This window comes from Dendrobates tinctorius, unplaced genomic scaffold (genome assembly GCF_039654945.1).
Source record: "Dendrobates tinctorius isolate UK_male_01 unplaced genomic scaffold, ASM3965494v1 ptg000070l, whole genome shotgun sequence".
Classification (NCBI taxonomy): Eukaryota; Metazoa; Chordata; class Amphibia; order Anura; family Dendrobatidae; genus Dendrobates; species Dendrobates tinctorius.
The window spans coordinates 82,659,551-82,672,685 of record NW_027361738.1 but is presented as its reverse complement, the minus strand read 5'-3'; the positions used below and the strand labels follow the sequence as shown (position 1 = coordinate 82,672,685).

The 13,135-nt window shown below is 46.2% G+C and overlaps 1 protein-coding gene across 3 annotated transcripts in view; it reads right to left on the bottom strand.

Annotated features, from left to right (window-relative positions):
- VPS50 (VPS50 subunit of EARP/GARPII complex) overlaps positions 1-13,135 on the bottom strand; it is a 202,727-nt gene that overhangs the window by 146,737 nt on the left and 42,855 nt on the right. For all 3 annotated transcript variants that reach the window (XM_073582038.1, XM_073582040.1, XM_073582037.1), the window contains exon 5: positions 8,083-8,136. In XM_073582038.1, the coding sequence (XP_073438139.1) occupies positions 8,083-8,136 (54 nt within the window). The remainder of the gene's footprint in view (positions 1-8,082; positions 8,137-13,135) is intronic.

Here is a 13,135-nt window from a genome sequence, read left to right as displayed (position 1 = left end):
TTATGTGGGCAGGGAAAGGCTTTCTTGTGTGTGGGTAGGAGCAGTAAGACTCACAGGGATTCGGGGGATGGTTTGGGAATCTGTCACCCCTTTTTAGTGATATCATGTAAAGATATCACCCAATTGTGCGTCCCATAAGGATTCTTTTAGGATTTTTTATTCCCCCTGACCCCGCACCTTTGATGCAAAAATACCTTTGTTATCTTGGTGAAGAGGTATGCAAATCGCCGTGGTCCGGTCCGATGGGCGTGGCTTAGTTGGCTTCTCCCCCTCCCCCTCCTCGGCTTGCTGAACATAATCTTTATCTGTGAATATCACAGATAACGTTGGTTTCTGCGCTTGCGCATTCAAAAAGGCCCCCGGCGCGGGCTATGCCCCGGAAGTGTGTCCTGCATGTGAAGACTTCCGGGGCATAGACCGTGCTGGAAAATACCGGCGCATGCGCAGTACCGATTAAATTCTTCGCCCACAGTTGGGCAAAGCTTAATGCGCAAGCCTTTTTGAGTGCGCAAGCGCGGAAACCAACGTTGTCTGTGATATTCACAGATGAAGATTACGCTCAGCAAGCCGAGGAGGGGGGGAAGAAGCCGACTAAGCCACGCCCATCGGACCGGACCACGGCGATTTGCATACCTCTTCACCACGATAACAAAGGTATTTTTGCATCAAAGGTGCAGGGTCGGGGGGAATAAAAAATCCTAAAAGAATCCTTATGGGACGCACAATTGGGTGATATCTTTACCTGATATCACTAAAAAGGGGTGACAGATTCCCTTTAAGCGTGGGAGAATGAAGCAGGACTCACAGGCTCTCTCTATACGTTAATAACAGATAATCCTGAATTCAAATCATAGAAAACTATTCTTCCGCGACCATGCGTTGCCCTCAAGTATCAGGAGACTTGTTAATTTAATTGTAAAATAGGGTACATAGGCGCAGCTGATCTTTCCCTACAAGACGGCCCCACATCAGCTTCACAAGGTCGGTCATGATTGACTGGCAGGTTCTCAGAGCCGATTATATGGTTCAAAGTTTCAGGTACTGTATAAAATCATAATATGGACCTCAGCTGCTGCAGAATGTCACAAAACATGCAAGGATGCAGGAGTTACATATTAATCATTGTGGGCAAGAATGAACTCCTTACTCATCAACAAGAGATTCTGCAAAAGCTGAAGTGTATTATAACAAATTACCCCCCATCTGTCCACACACACGAAAAAAGGGGACATTTTTTGGCATTAAATAACCATTTACAATACAGAAATGTGGAGACAAACATCATAAAAAAAGGAAAAAAAAAAGCGACAAACGCCGTGTAAGGTCACGAACAGCAAACATTAAAGGAAATAAAAATAAAAGCAACTACTAGAACCCAGCTCATCGAATCACCGAAATCTTTCATTAATCTGCTCAAAAAAGAAAAAAAAAAAGAAAAAAAACAATTCGCAGGGAAGGTAGAAGGTCAACAAATGGTTTATAGAAAGGCAATTTGTAGAAGTAAGAATGGATGAGATTCAACCAGGCATGACCCCGGATATCACAGGAACAGCGAGTGGAGGCGACTGGAAACCAGCCACTTCTAATTTACCAATCCTTACTGCATAGAAAGTCCGGCAGCGGGTAACCAGGGAGCGGCGTCGCGGGACACAAATTATATTTTTATATGTGTTTTTTTTTTTGTTTTGAAGAACAGATGGAATTAGTAGAAACGAAGGAAGAAAACAGCCACAAATACTAATGAAAGGGCGAAGATGTGCCGAATATTCCCTTAACTCTTTAGAACCATTTTGAGACAAAGATACAGCCATTTGTTTTTTTTCGTCTTTTCCATCTCCACATATAAAAAGCCAAAATTTTTATTTTATTTTTTATGTAGTTTTTTTTTGTTTGTTTTTTTAAAGCAATGTAGCTTTTTTTTTTGTTTGTTTGCTTTTTGTGTTATATTTTACTACCCTCAATGCTAGCATTTGGGAAATGAGAACGGCGTATGCGCATAGGAGGGTATGACGGTGTGAAACACGCATGCACCATGTTTCCAGTGAATAGGGCATGTTTATGACTTTGAGCTTGACGTGAGGATGTAGGAAACATAATCCACCATTGTCTTGCGCATGCCCTGTTCACAGGTAGCCTTGCACATGCGCATTACATACCTACCTAGTTCTGCGCATTCACGCTGCCTTACCTGGCTACGCGCATGCGCCGGACTGAATTCTTAATAATTTCACGCGCTCCGAAATGATGGGTGATGTCTCCTACATCAATTCAAAAGCCTTACATATGGACTCCTTATGGGATGTATATGATTTAGGAGACTTCATCCACATCCATCAGAAACATGGGGGGGGGCTGGATTTAAGAACTAGCAGGATGTACCAAGGCCGGTCTGACACCACACATAGGACTACTCCACTGACTTTATATACAGCAGGGGCTGAAAATGAAGTTGATTTACACAATTATTCCAGAAATATTGGGGACCCTGATGTGGTAGAAATATAGCAACAGAAAACATTTTGACAGGTCCCCTTTTACTTTAAAGGAATGGGGGGGGGACATTTTTCAGGAAAGTTCGATTACAGAGCGACCAAATTTATGTTATATTTTGTTTTACTCCTTGTGCACAATTAAACTAAGATTTTAGGTACTCATTGTAAAATCTTTTTCTCGGTACTCTTCATTGGGGGACATAGAGAACCATGGGATAGACTGCTGCCACCTGGAGGCTGACACTATTATCACATTCTACATGAACACTGGCTCCTCCCCAGCAAACTATACCTCGCCCACTAGCCTCAAGCTCCATCAGTTTAGTGAGAAAGTAGTAGGAGAAGCAAAAAAAAAAAAAAAAAAAATCAAAATTAAACCATTTAGAAAACTAATTCAATTACACCCCGAGAGGGGAAAAGTCCAAGTGGGCACCTAAAGGTGGGTGTTGTGTCCCCCATTGAAGACTAGCGATCAACAGATTTTCCGTTGAGTACCAAAAATCTTAATTTCTCGGTCACTTCATTGGGGGACACAGAGATCCATGGGACACCCTAAAGCAGTCCCTAAGGTGGGAAAATAAATAATATACTGTTACCACCAAATTCACCAGTCTTGCTCAGTCGGAGGACTGTGTAACTGCCGCCAGCAAAATCTTCCTGCCGAGACTTGCATCCAAAGAAGCAAAGGTGTGGACCCTGTAAAACTTGGAGAAGGTCTGCTTCGAAGACCAAGTAGCTGCTATACAGAGTTGCAGGACCAATGCCTGGCAGCAACCGCCCACATAAAGTGCGCCTTAACCCTAACAGAAGGCGCCCTGGCCTTTGCCTTATAGGTTTGAATGATGGCCTTCACTACCAACGAGCAATAGTTGACTTAGAGGCGGCCATGCCTCTGCAAGGGTCATCTGGTATGACAAACAAGGAATCAGACCTTCGAAATGGGGTGGTGACTGATAAACAATACTATACAGCCCTGACAACATCTAATTTATGCAGAGCCTTCTTGATCGGATGGGATGTTGCAGGGCAAAATAAAGGCAACGCAATGTCCTTGTTAAGGTGAAATGTCCCCCATCTGATAAGGCTTGCATCCGTGGTTAGAACCTGCTATCGTATGAGGCGGAAGAAGTGATCCTGAATTAATAAGGGCGATGTCAACCATCACCTGAGAGACTGGCCACAGCAATGTGGAAGGAGGACTGGACGGTCTAGAGATTGTATTGACCTGTCCCAATAGGCCAACAGCGTGTTCTTTAGGAGCCTCAAATTAAATTGTGCAAAGAAACTGCCTCAAATGCTGCTACCATCTTCCCCAAGATGCTCATGTAAAACGAGACAGAAAGTCTCCATGGCTGCTTTAGAATTTGGACAAAGGATTGCCACCTCTGGAACTAAGATTGATGTTTGAACTGTGTCGAATATCATCCCTAGAAACCGAAGAAGTCACTGTTTTGGAATTAGCACAAACTTTGCCCTGTTGACAATCCATTCGAATCTAGAACAATCTACAGACTTTCCAGATTATGGGAAAATGAAGGCGCCTTGACCAGAATATCGTCCTGATATCCTGGTAGGGGATTACCACCACCCCTCTGTTTCGAAGTAAAGCCATGACTGCGGCCAGAACCTTTCTAAAACACCAGCCCAAAAAGAAGGCCCTGAAATTAAAGTGATCTTAGTTGACTGCAAAGTTAAGAAATCGTTGATGAGCTGGAAAGATAGGTGTCCTGAATGTCTATTGAGGACAGAAACACTCCGGCCTCCAGGGATGCCACGACTGGCCAGAGTAACTCCATCCTGAAGTGACACAGCATCAACCCATTTGGTTCAGCCACCTTAGATCCAAAATAGGCAGTAACTAACCATAGTTTTTGGGAATGATGAATAGGTTTGAGTAGAACCCTCTAAACAGTTCTGAAGGATGAATCCACATGATAACTCTTGCTTGAAGCAGGGATGCTATGGAGTGATCAAATTTGGCTCTTATACTGGGGATACGAAATCTGAAAAAACGATCTCGCGGAAGAGCACCAAAGTCTACTCTGTAGCCAGAATAGACAACCTCTCTGACCCATAAATTGCCGACTGCCCCCAGCCATGCCTCGCTGAAGAGGACGAGGAGGCCATCCAACCAGGAAGAATCCCCGAGTGGAGGCCACCTGTCAGATGTTTACTCCTCTACTGTCTCTGGAACCAGAGGGCTTACCACTCAAACCAAGGGAACGCCCAGCAGCAGAAGATTTAAAGGATGTTCTCCTTGACCTCTGGGTCTAACCTGACGGCCAGAATCCTACGGTGCTGGAAACTGACAAAAGGGACGGAACTGCAAAATGAACGGCTGGGCTTGGCCTAGGGAAGCAGGGTGCTTCTGCTGCCCTGGCATCAACAACGATCTTGTCTAAATTTGTACCGAACAGGCGCAACCCCTGGAAGGGTAAACCTTTAAGAAACTTCTTTGTAGCCAAATCTGCTGTCCATATTTTGAGCCATAAGATACGATGAATGGCTATACAATTGGTTTCAACCTGTGCAAGCATTCAGGCACACCTAATGATGCCGAACAAATATATCTGCCTGTGTGATCTGATCGACAATATCCGCTAGCAAAACCCGCTGCTCCAAAAACAGACTTGGACGTATAGAGTCTGTGGCTGTCTGTGGGGTCTCGAGGTACCACTACCTCAGCAAGAGGTAAAGGTAGTTGTCCTAGATTGGTGAGATACAGCAGTATCTACCACAGGCGGAGTGGACCAGCATGCCACCAACTCCACTGGAAACGGGTATAACACCTCAATATGAATGAGTTTCTGAAAAAGCCTATCAGGATGTTTCCATGCCTTATGTAGGACACACACAAACACGTCAGAGCTGTCATGGCGAATATGCTGATACACACATTATTCCCCTGATGGGGGGATAAGTATGTTAGTAAGTAATAATAAAGGTGCACATACACCAAATAATATAGTGGGTAAAAATGACATGTGGTCCTGGTGCCCCGACGCGCGTTTTACCCTTGCTTCGTCAGGGGTCATGTCACACACTTTGACATATTTGTTCCCTCACCAGGGTCTCAATGTGTATATTAATATTTCACTACCATCATCCTTAGACAATTTTGTTCTCCCACTTGGGGCTTTATCAATGCACAACGCTACAACTGATTTTTGTCTTGTCTTACTGAGGTTTTCAATATTTTATTTATAATTGTCTGTTTGGTTCACATATATTGGTTTCTGGATAAGTTTGTGTCCATATTGGGTAATGCGAAGTGGTTTACTCTATACACAATTATCAGTTCTTACTACACTTAGTATCATACACCAATAAGTAAGAATGTATATGGTCCTCCTTTGGGGTACTCTGTATTTCTAATTATTGATTTTATTGCACAAATATCTATTATAACAAAAGTTATGTTTTATGAGACCTATATGTATAATTCTGTTCTTTTTTGGTGGTTAGCAAAAGACCTAGTTGCGTGCTTGTATCTCATAAAGAAACCTGCTTCAGTGGACGGCGGAGGATCATCTGACGTCCCCCCAGAGTGGAGATAACAGTCGACACCAGACTTTCTACCATCTCCCTCAACTCCTGATATGGGTCTAACACACAGTTTCTGAGCTGGAAATAGAGACCGAGTGTTGGGGTAGAGTACTAATACTCACCTGTGCTGAAGACCTGAAATCCAGTCTTCTGCTCCATGCAACACGCACGCTATGTGGGGCGAGCGGGCAGGAGCTGGCTGGCTTACGGACTGTCGCACCAGTACCTGACCACCGACAGCGTCACGGTACGTTGGTCCGGCCATACTGATGTGAGAAGATACGGATGGCACAATAATAGCCCATACTCTCATTCAATGAGTGGGTGATACAGAGCGCACATTTAGGGCCCTGTCACACATAGCGACTCACCAGCGATCCCGACAACGATATGAACTTGTCAGGATCGCTGGTGTGTTACTACATGATCGCTGGTGAGCTGCCAAACAGGCAGATCTCAGCAGCGATCAGCACCAGCGACACGCGGGTAACTAGCGCGCACGTCGCTTGGTTACCCGCAGTGTACATTAAGATACCAGCGCGCTGGTGCAGGGAGCTGGTAATCAAGGTAAACATCGGGTTTCTAAGTGCCGCGCGGCGCTTAGAAACCCGATGTTTACCTTGGTTACCAGTTCCAGCTCGCTGGTCTCCCGCCTGTCACACGCAGCGATGCGTGCTGGCCAGCAGAAGACAAACGATCAAAAAAATGTCCAGGCTATTCGAGCACGATCAGCGATACCCAGCAGGAGGGCCGGTCGCTGATAAGTGTCACACACAGCGATCTCGCTGGTGAGATCGCTGTTGCGTCACAAAACTTGTGACTCTGCCACGATCTCGCTACCGAGATCGCTATGTGTGACGGGGGCATTACACCCCGTTACCCTGATCCAGCCGAAAAGTCAAACAAAAAAGACGGTTAACGCCTAATGACTAAAGGGGGTTTTACACTAAGCGATATCGCTAGCAATATCGCTATAACGTCACCGGTTTTGTGACGTTATAGCGATGTTGCTAGCGATATCGCTATGTGTGATACTTACCAGCGACCGGCTCCCCCGCTGTCCATCGCTGATCACGCGAGAATGTCTGGCTCCATTTCTCGTCGGGCGCTTCCTGCTGAGACTTCCTGCTGTGACGACGAGCGACGCGTGGAGGCGGGCGGGAGGACGCAGGATCGCTGTGTGTGAATGGTAAGTATCGTGCGCTGCGTCGCTGCTGAATCGCTGTGAGGTCTTTCTGTATGAAAGCTCACTAGCGATCATTTAGCGATGCACCAGCGATCCTGACCGGGTCGTATCGCTGGTGCATCGCTAAATGTAAAAGGGCCTTAAGACCGGTATGAGACAGCCCTTGCCTAAAACTGACAATACACAAAACAGTGGTAGCCTGAGGCTAGCAGGTGAGGTACAGTCTGCTGGGGAGGAGACAATTTTCTTTTAAAATGTAATAATAGTGTCAGCAGGCTATCCCATGGTTCTCTGTGTCCCCAATGAAGAGGACGAGAAAATCCAATTGTTTTTTTTTCCGCATTCCCTGTATCGTATAGAAGATTTATAGGGCCTTTTTTCACTCTTTGTTACAAAATGAAAAAAAAAAAAAAAAAAAAAGCAGTTTTGCCATTTTTTTGTTTTTAATATTAGGTGTGTTTACTGTGCAGGATAAAAAGACGTGAATGCGGCGATTGCAAATTTGTAAAAAATGTTTGTATTTATTTTTTTAACAATTTTAATCCAACATTAGAAAATAAACATGATATTTAGTAACATAATGCACTGCACTACTTACAGTAAGTAGTGCAGTGTACCTATCCATAGTTATGGTGATGAAGCTCACTCCTGGCATAATGCAAGAGTTCCGTAATATTCTAATATCTAACAGGGCGGAAATTATTATGTTTGGAGTAACAGGGAAAAGCGAACAGAATAAAACAGATTGGTAAAATACAAAATAATCAACTGCAAATCTCAAACAAAAGCTAAAAACTAAATATATGATTATTCTTACACTTTATGCACTCGTAAAAGTAATAGATGGTCAGTTCTTACTTTGACATAGGACGGCTGCTTCTCTAGAATCAGATCTGCTACTTTTCTGGAAACCTACAATGTAACAAGGAAAAACGAAAAATATAACCACAAAAATAATGACACACTGACTGATAAGGCGCAAAAAAAACATTTTTGGTCCTTCAAATGATGATAGGGTGGGACTGAAGGCACTTTTAAAACAATCTCTTCCATTTTTTTTCAATTTAGGAGTCCTGAAGAAGGCATCAAAGGGTTATTTCTAATTTGCTGATCAAAGGGGGTCCGATAAGAAGAAATTAAAAATTACACAGCGCCTGTTCATATTAATGTATGTCAAAGTCACTTATAAGAGAAGCCATCACTAGGCCAGAAGTAACCCGTTTTTGCTCTTATTTTATTCCCGTTGCTCCCCTGGGTATTCCGTTTTTTTTGTTTTTCTAAACTCCGCTGTACGGCTCTAGCGATATGGGCCTTTTTAGTTATTGCTAATTTTAATGGACTTTACAAAGGGGGCGTGGCTCAAAAATATTACAGAGGCTTAAGACACGCCCCTGAGGATCCCGTGATCCCCACTCCTTTGATACAGACAATAAAAAAAATCAGCATAAAACAAGAAGGGCCATATCTCAGATCCGTAAAGGAAATTTGTAAGGGAAAAAAAAAAAAAAAAAGAAGGAAACTCATAGAAGTCACAGGAATTTAAAAAAATGCAAAAAAAACACCCACTTTACACCTTTGGAGGACAAATTTCTTTCTTAAATGAAAGTATTCAGAAATAAAAATAATTTTTGCCACTGGGTTTAATTGAAAAATGCTGTTTTCTACAACCTCTTTTTAAAGTTTGCTTTCCTCTTGAGTTGCACTATGTAGTGCTGATTTCAGAATGAGTTAACTGAGAATCTGTCAGTGAGCTCTTTTTGATGGGAGAAATTGTAACTCCTTTATTCACATTTTTTCCAGACCGTCTCTCAGCCGATTTATTATCATGGAGACCACCATCGAATTTGAAGATGCACGGAAACAAAGAGTTCGTAAAAGAAAAATAAAGCAACATTTTTTTAATGAAACCAAATTGTAAATATATTTTTTTGAATGAAACCATTCATTTATTCATAGATCGGGAGTTTCTGAACACAGCGAGAACAAATATGGGGCAAAAGGGAGGTGGGGGGGTTGTTGTGCTTTTGCTTCGTTTTTTTACTTTTAAAAACTTTTTTTTTTTTCCACACTATTCATTAACTTCAATAGTTTCCTTAGGAAAATTGAAGCTGCGATCATCTGGTCGCCCGTGCTAAACATACAGGATGTGACGAGTCAGCTTCAGCTGAGTCGACTTTTCTTTAGAGTGGACCCTCTGGGCCGTGGCACCCACCCACCGAGGGCGAGCTGACCTTGTGAGGATCCACTCCCTATACAGGGAGTGTCAGGAGCAAGACCAAGGGGGTGAGCCACCACGACTGCTGGGACCAGACGGCCGGCTCAAGGAAGACACAATGTGAGTGTCTGACGACCAGGGACAAGCAGTTCAAGGTATCTTCATTAAGGAAAACTTCAGGGTAACATCAGGTGCAAAACGTGATAACACAGGGAAAACACAGGTGAGTGCGAGGGTACGCCAAGGTCCATGGCATGGTACGTGCTAGATGGCATGCCAGGGTACAGGCAAAGGCACGATGACGTCGGACCCCGGACAGCAGGCAACGATCAACAGGGTCATCAGGTTCCAGAACTCTGATGGCGATCGGAAGGATCCGGGCATCCGGCAAGCAAACCAGGGTTCAGGCAAGGAGGCACGACAGTGTTCAAGACATGGTGCGTGTTAGAGAACACGCCAGGGTCCAAGGCAGGGTGCGTGCTAGGGGCACACCAGGGTCCAGGGCAAGGTGCAAGGCAGGGTTCAACACAATAGGCATGGTGCGTGTATAGGAGACATGCCAGGGTTCAAGGTCCGAGGTTCTGGGCGCGCTAAGGAAGCAGCCAGGATTCAAGATTCAAGGCACGCCAGGGGCACCGTACAAAGAATGGTCCTGGCTGTGTTAGGAGGCACGCCAGGGTACATGGTTAGCAGCAGGTCCCACACGTGCTAGAGAACACGTTGGGCTTTGAAGTTCAGGACAGATGTCCTGCGCGTGCAGAGGGGCACGCCAGGGTCAGGGTTCAAGACAAAGAGCAGAGCACGGTACAAGCAAGACAAAGATTCAAGACAGGACATGGAACTCAAAAAAACATGACAGAGAGACAAGGTTCAGGACAGAGCAAGGATAGCAAAAGACTTGTGCAAGAGTAGCACGAAAATGCACAGTGCGAGAAACAGTGTGGGTGCAAGGGAGCACGGAAACCACGACTGGGGCACCGGCAGGCGGTACCGGCTGGAGGCACAGGCAGGCGGGCACGGCTGAGGCACAGACAGGCTGAAACCACTATAGCACTGGCCGGTGAGCACGGCTGAGGCACAGGCAGGCGGGCACGGCTGAGGCACAACAGGCGGGCACGGGGCGACCAGGCACGTGCAAGAGGGCACGCAGCCACAAGGCAGGGCTAGGCAAAAGTACAGGACAGAGACGCGTGTGCTACGGCACGGCAAAGCCTAGTACGAGAGTTGCAAGAGCGCACGAAAAACAGAGACTAGACACAGAGTTCAAGACATGGTCCTGCGCATGCAGAGGGCATGCCAGGGGCAGGGTTCAGGACAGAGAGCGGAACGAGAAGAGAAGAGAAGCGGAGCGTATGTTAAAGCCCAGAGCCGGGTACAGAGACATAGAACTAGCAGCGGAGCGTAGGCCGAAGCCCAGAGCCGGGTCAAGGCAGATCCTTGAGACTAGTCAGGGGGTGTGCTAGAGAGCACCATAACACAGAGTCTAGCAGCGGAGCGTAGGCCGAAGCCCAGAGCCGGGTCAAGGCGGAGCCTTGAGACTAGACACGTAACATAGGACGAACAACAAGGCAAGGAAGAGCTTAGGCAAGACATAGCGAAACAGGCTAAGGTAGAGAACAGAGGAAGTACTACAAGGCAAAGCATAGCAAGGACAAACAGCACAAGAGACAACACAAGACATGGCACGATACAAGAGACAGAGTACAAGCACACAGCGTGTGCAGAGACGCACGACAGGGCAGAGTGCAGGAGCACAGAATACAGGGAGCGACCGAGCAGACCAAGCAGTCATGCAGGGAAGCAACACGATACTCAGGCCCCGACCATAGGAAAGGGCGGTCTGATATAGCACCATAGCACCTGCACTTCCAGGTCAGGACCAGGGAAGGACTTCCAGTTCAGAACCTCCAGGATCATAGAGAGCATTGCTAGATCAGACTGGGCTGGACCATAGAGAAGGTCACATGATCAGGGGCTCCAGAAACACTGAGAGGTTAGCTGGATCAGACAGTGCTGGAACATAGGAAAGGTCACATGATCAGGGGCAGGACCACATAGAGGATTGCTGCAGGCAGAGCAGAGACGGCTGGTCACACAGCAACGGCGTGTGGCCATGAGGTAAAACGCACAAGCGCACTTGCAATGGCAGGCAGCCATGAGATGAGGCGCGCGTGCACACTGCTCCAGGCATCTTGCAACACAACAGTCACGAGGTGCATGTGCACACTGTTCCAGAGATCTTGCAGCATAACAGTCATGAGGAGCGTGTGCAAACTGCGAGACCCGCGGGGCGTCTGCAGGGACCCGGACCTGGGGACAATGAGGCATGACAGGCATGACAATGGGGATCATGCAGCGCAAGCAGCATGGCTGGCATGACGGGCATGACACAGGGCTTCAGCACTGCTATGTGCAGAAGAAATCACAATCGCCTATGAATGCCAGCCCCAAACCGGAGTTCACAGGAGATTCACACTGACAGGGGTATTCTGCACTCCCCTGGCTATTATGAAAACCCATTGGCGCACACCGATCTCGTGACCGGGGCGCCGATGGGTGGGATTTGTGATGTGCTTTAGGTCGGCACATGTTAAATCCAGCCGTCAAGAGACTGACAGCGGGATTTATAACAGCCGAGGGCAAAGCAACGATCCACTCCCGGCTGTTAGAGGCAGATGATGTCTGATTAAATCAGCCATCAAGTTGGGGGCAAAATGTGGTGTGGTGTAGTGACCACTGTGTTCACTAGGGGGCGCTGTATGGATGTCCCAGGAGAGTGGATGAATGGAAAGATACTGAATGACCGTTATATATCTCAAGGTAGGTGGCCTTGAGATGGAGATTTATGTGTGTGTTAATCAGCAGTGATACTGCTGAGGTGCTGGTTCAATGTGTCAGGGACTAGTTACCTACAAACCCACCCAGGGGGTGTGTTTAATAACGCCATTGTAAAGTGTATATATGTGTGTGAAGGACCTGTGATGAGGTCATAGTCATGTGACCCGGTGGGCGTGCCTATGGACCATATAATGTGACCAGGGTAGGTCACATGGGGGTGAATGCTGGGACCTGGTTGGTCCAGTGTGGAAGGTCCCATCTGAGTGAGATGGGGCTGCCTTCTGGCAGCAAGTAAACGCTATGTTAATGGCTGCACGTGCCTGGGAATTCCCTGGAGGGAATGGACGTCTGCAGTATGCTAAAGGAACCATGAGTGACCCTGACGTGGGTGATATAACTGAGGCTAGAAAGCCTGTGTATGTTTAACCTGTGTGACCACAGGGATTACAGAGCTGAACTCTGTCATGGACGCTATGCTGTTATATGTACTTTATGTTGCTTTTATGGGTTTATGCTGCTGAATAAACCGCATGGAGTTATGATTTGGTGGAAAATCTGTGCCGGATGTTTTTTGTTCGCTGCCTAGCGAGGATCCCCTAAATGAATGACAGCGCTACCTCACAATGGGTTCAGCAAGGACGCGACCTTTGACGTAAATATACATCAAAGGTCGTGAAGGGGTCAAGATAAAAAAAAACAACATTGTCAGCAAAAGTGGACAACACCTTTAACCCCTTTCTGCCATGAGACGTACTATCCCGTCCATGTGCCCAGGGACGGGATAGTATGTCATGGCATTTAATGCGACATCGCGACTTCAGTCGCGATGATCGCATTAAAATTCCGACACCATCCTAC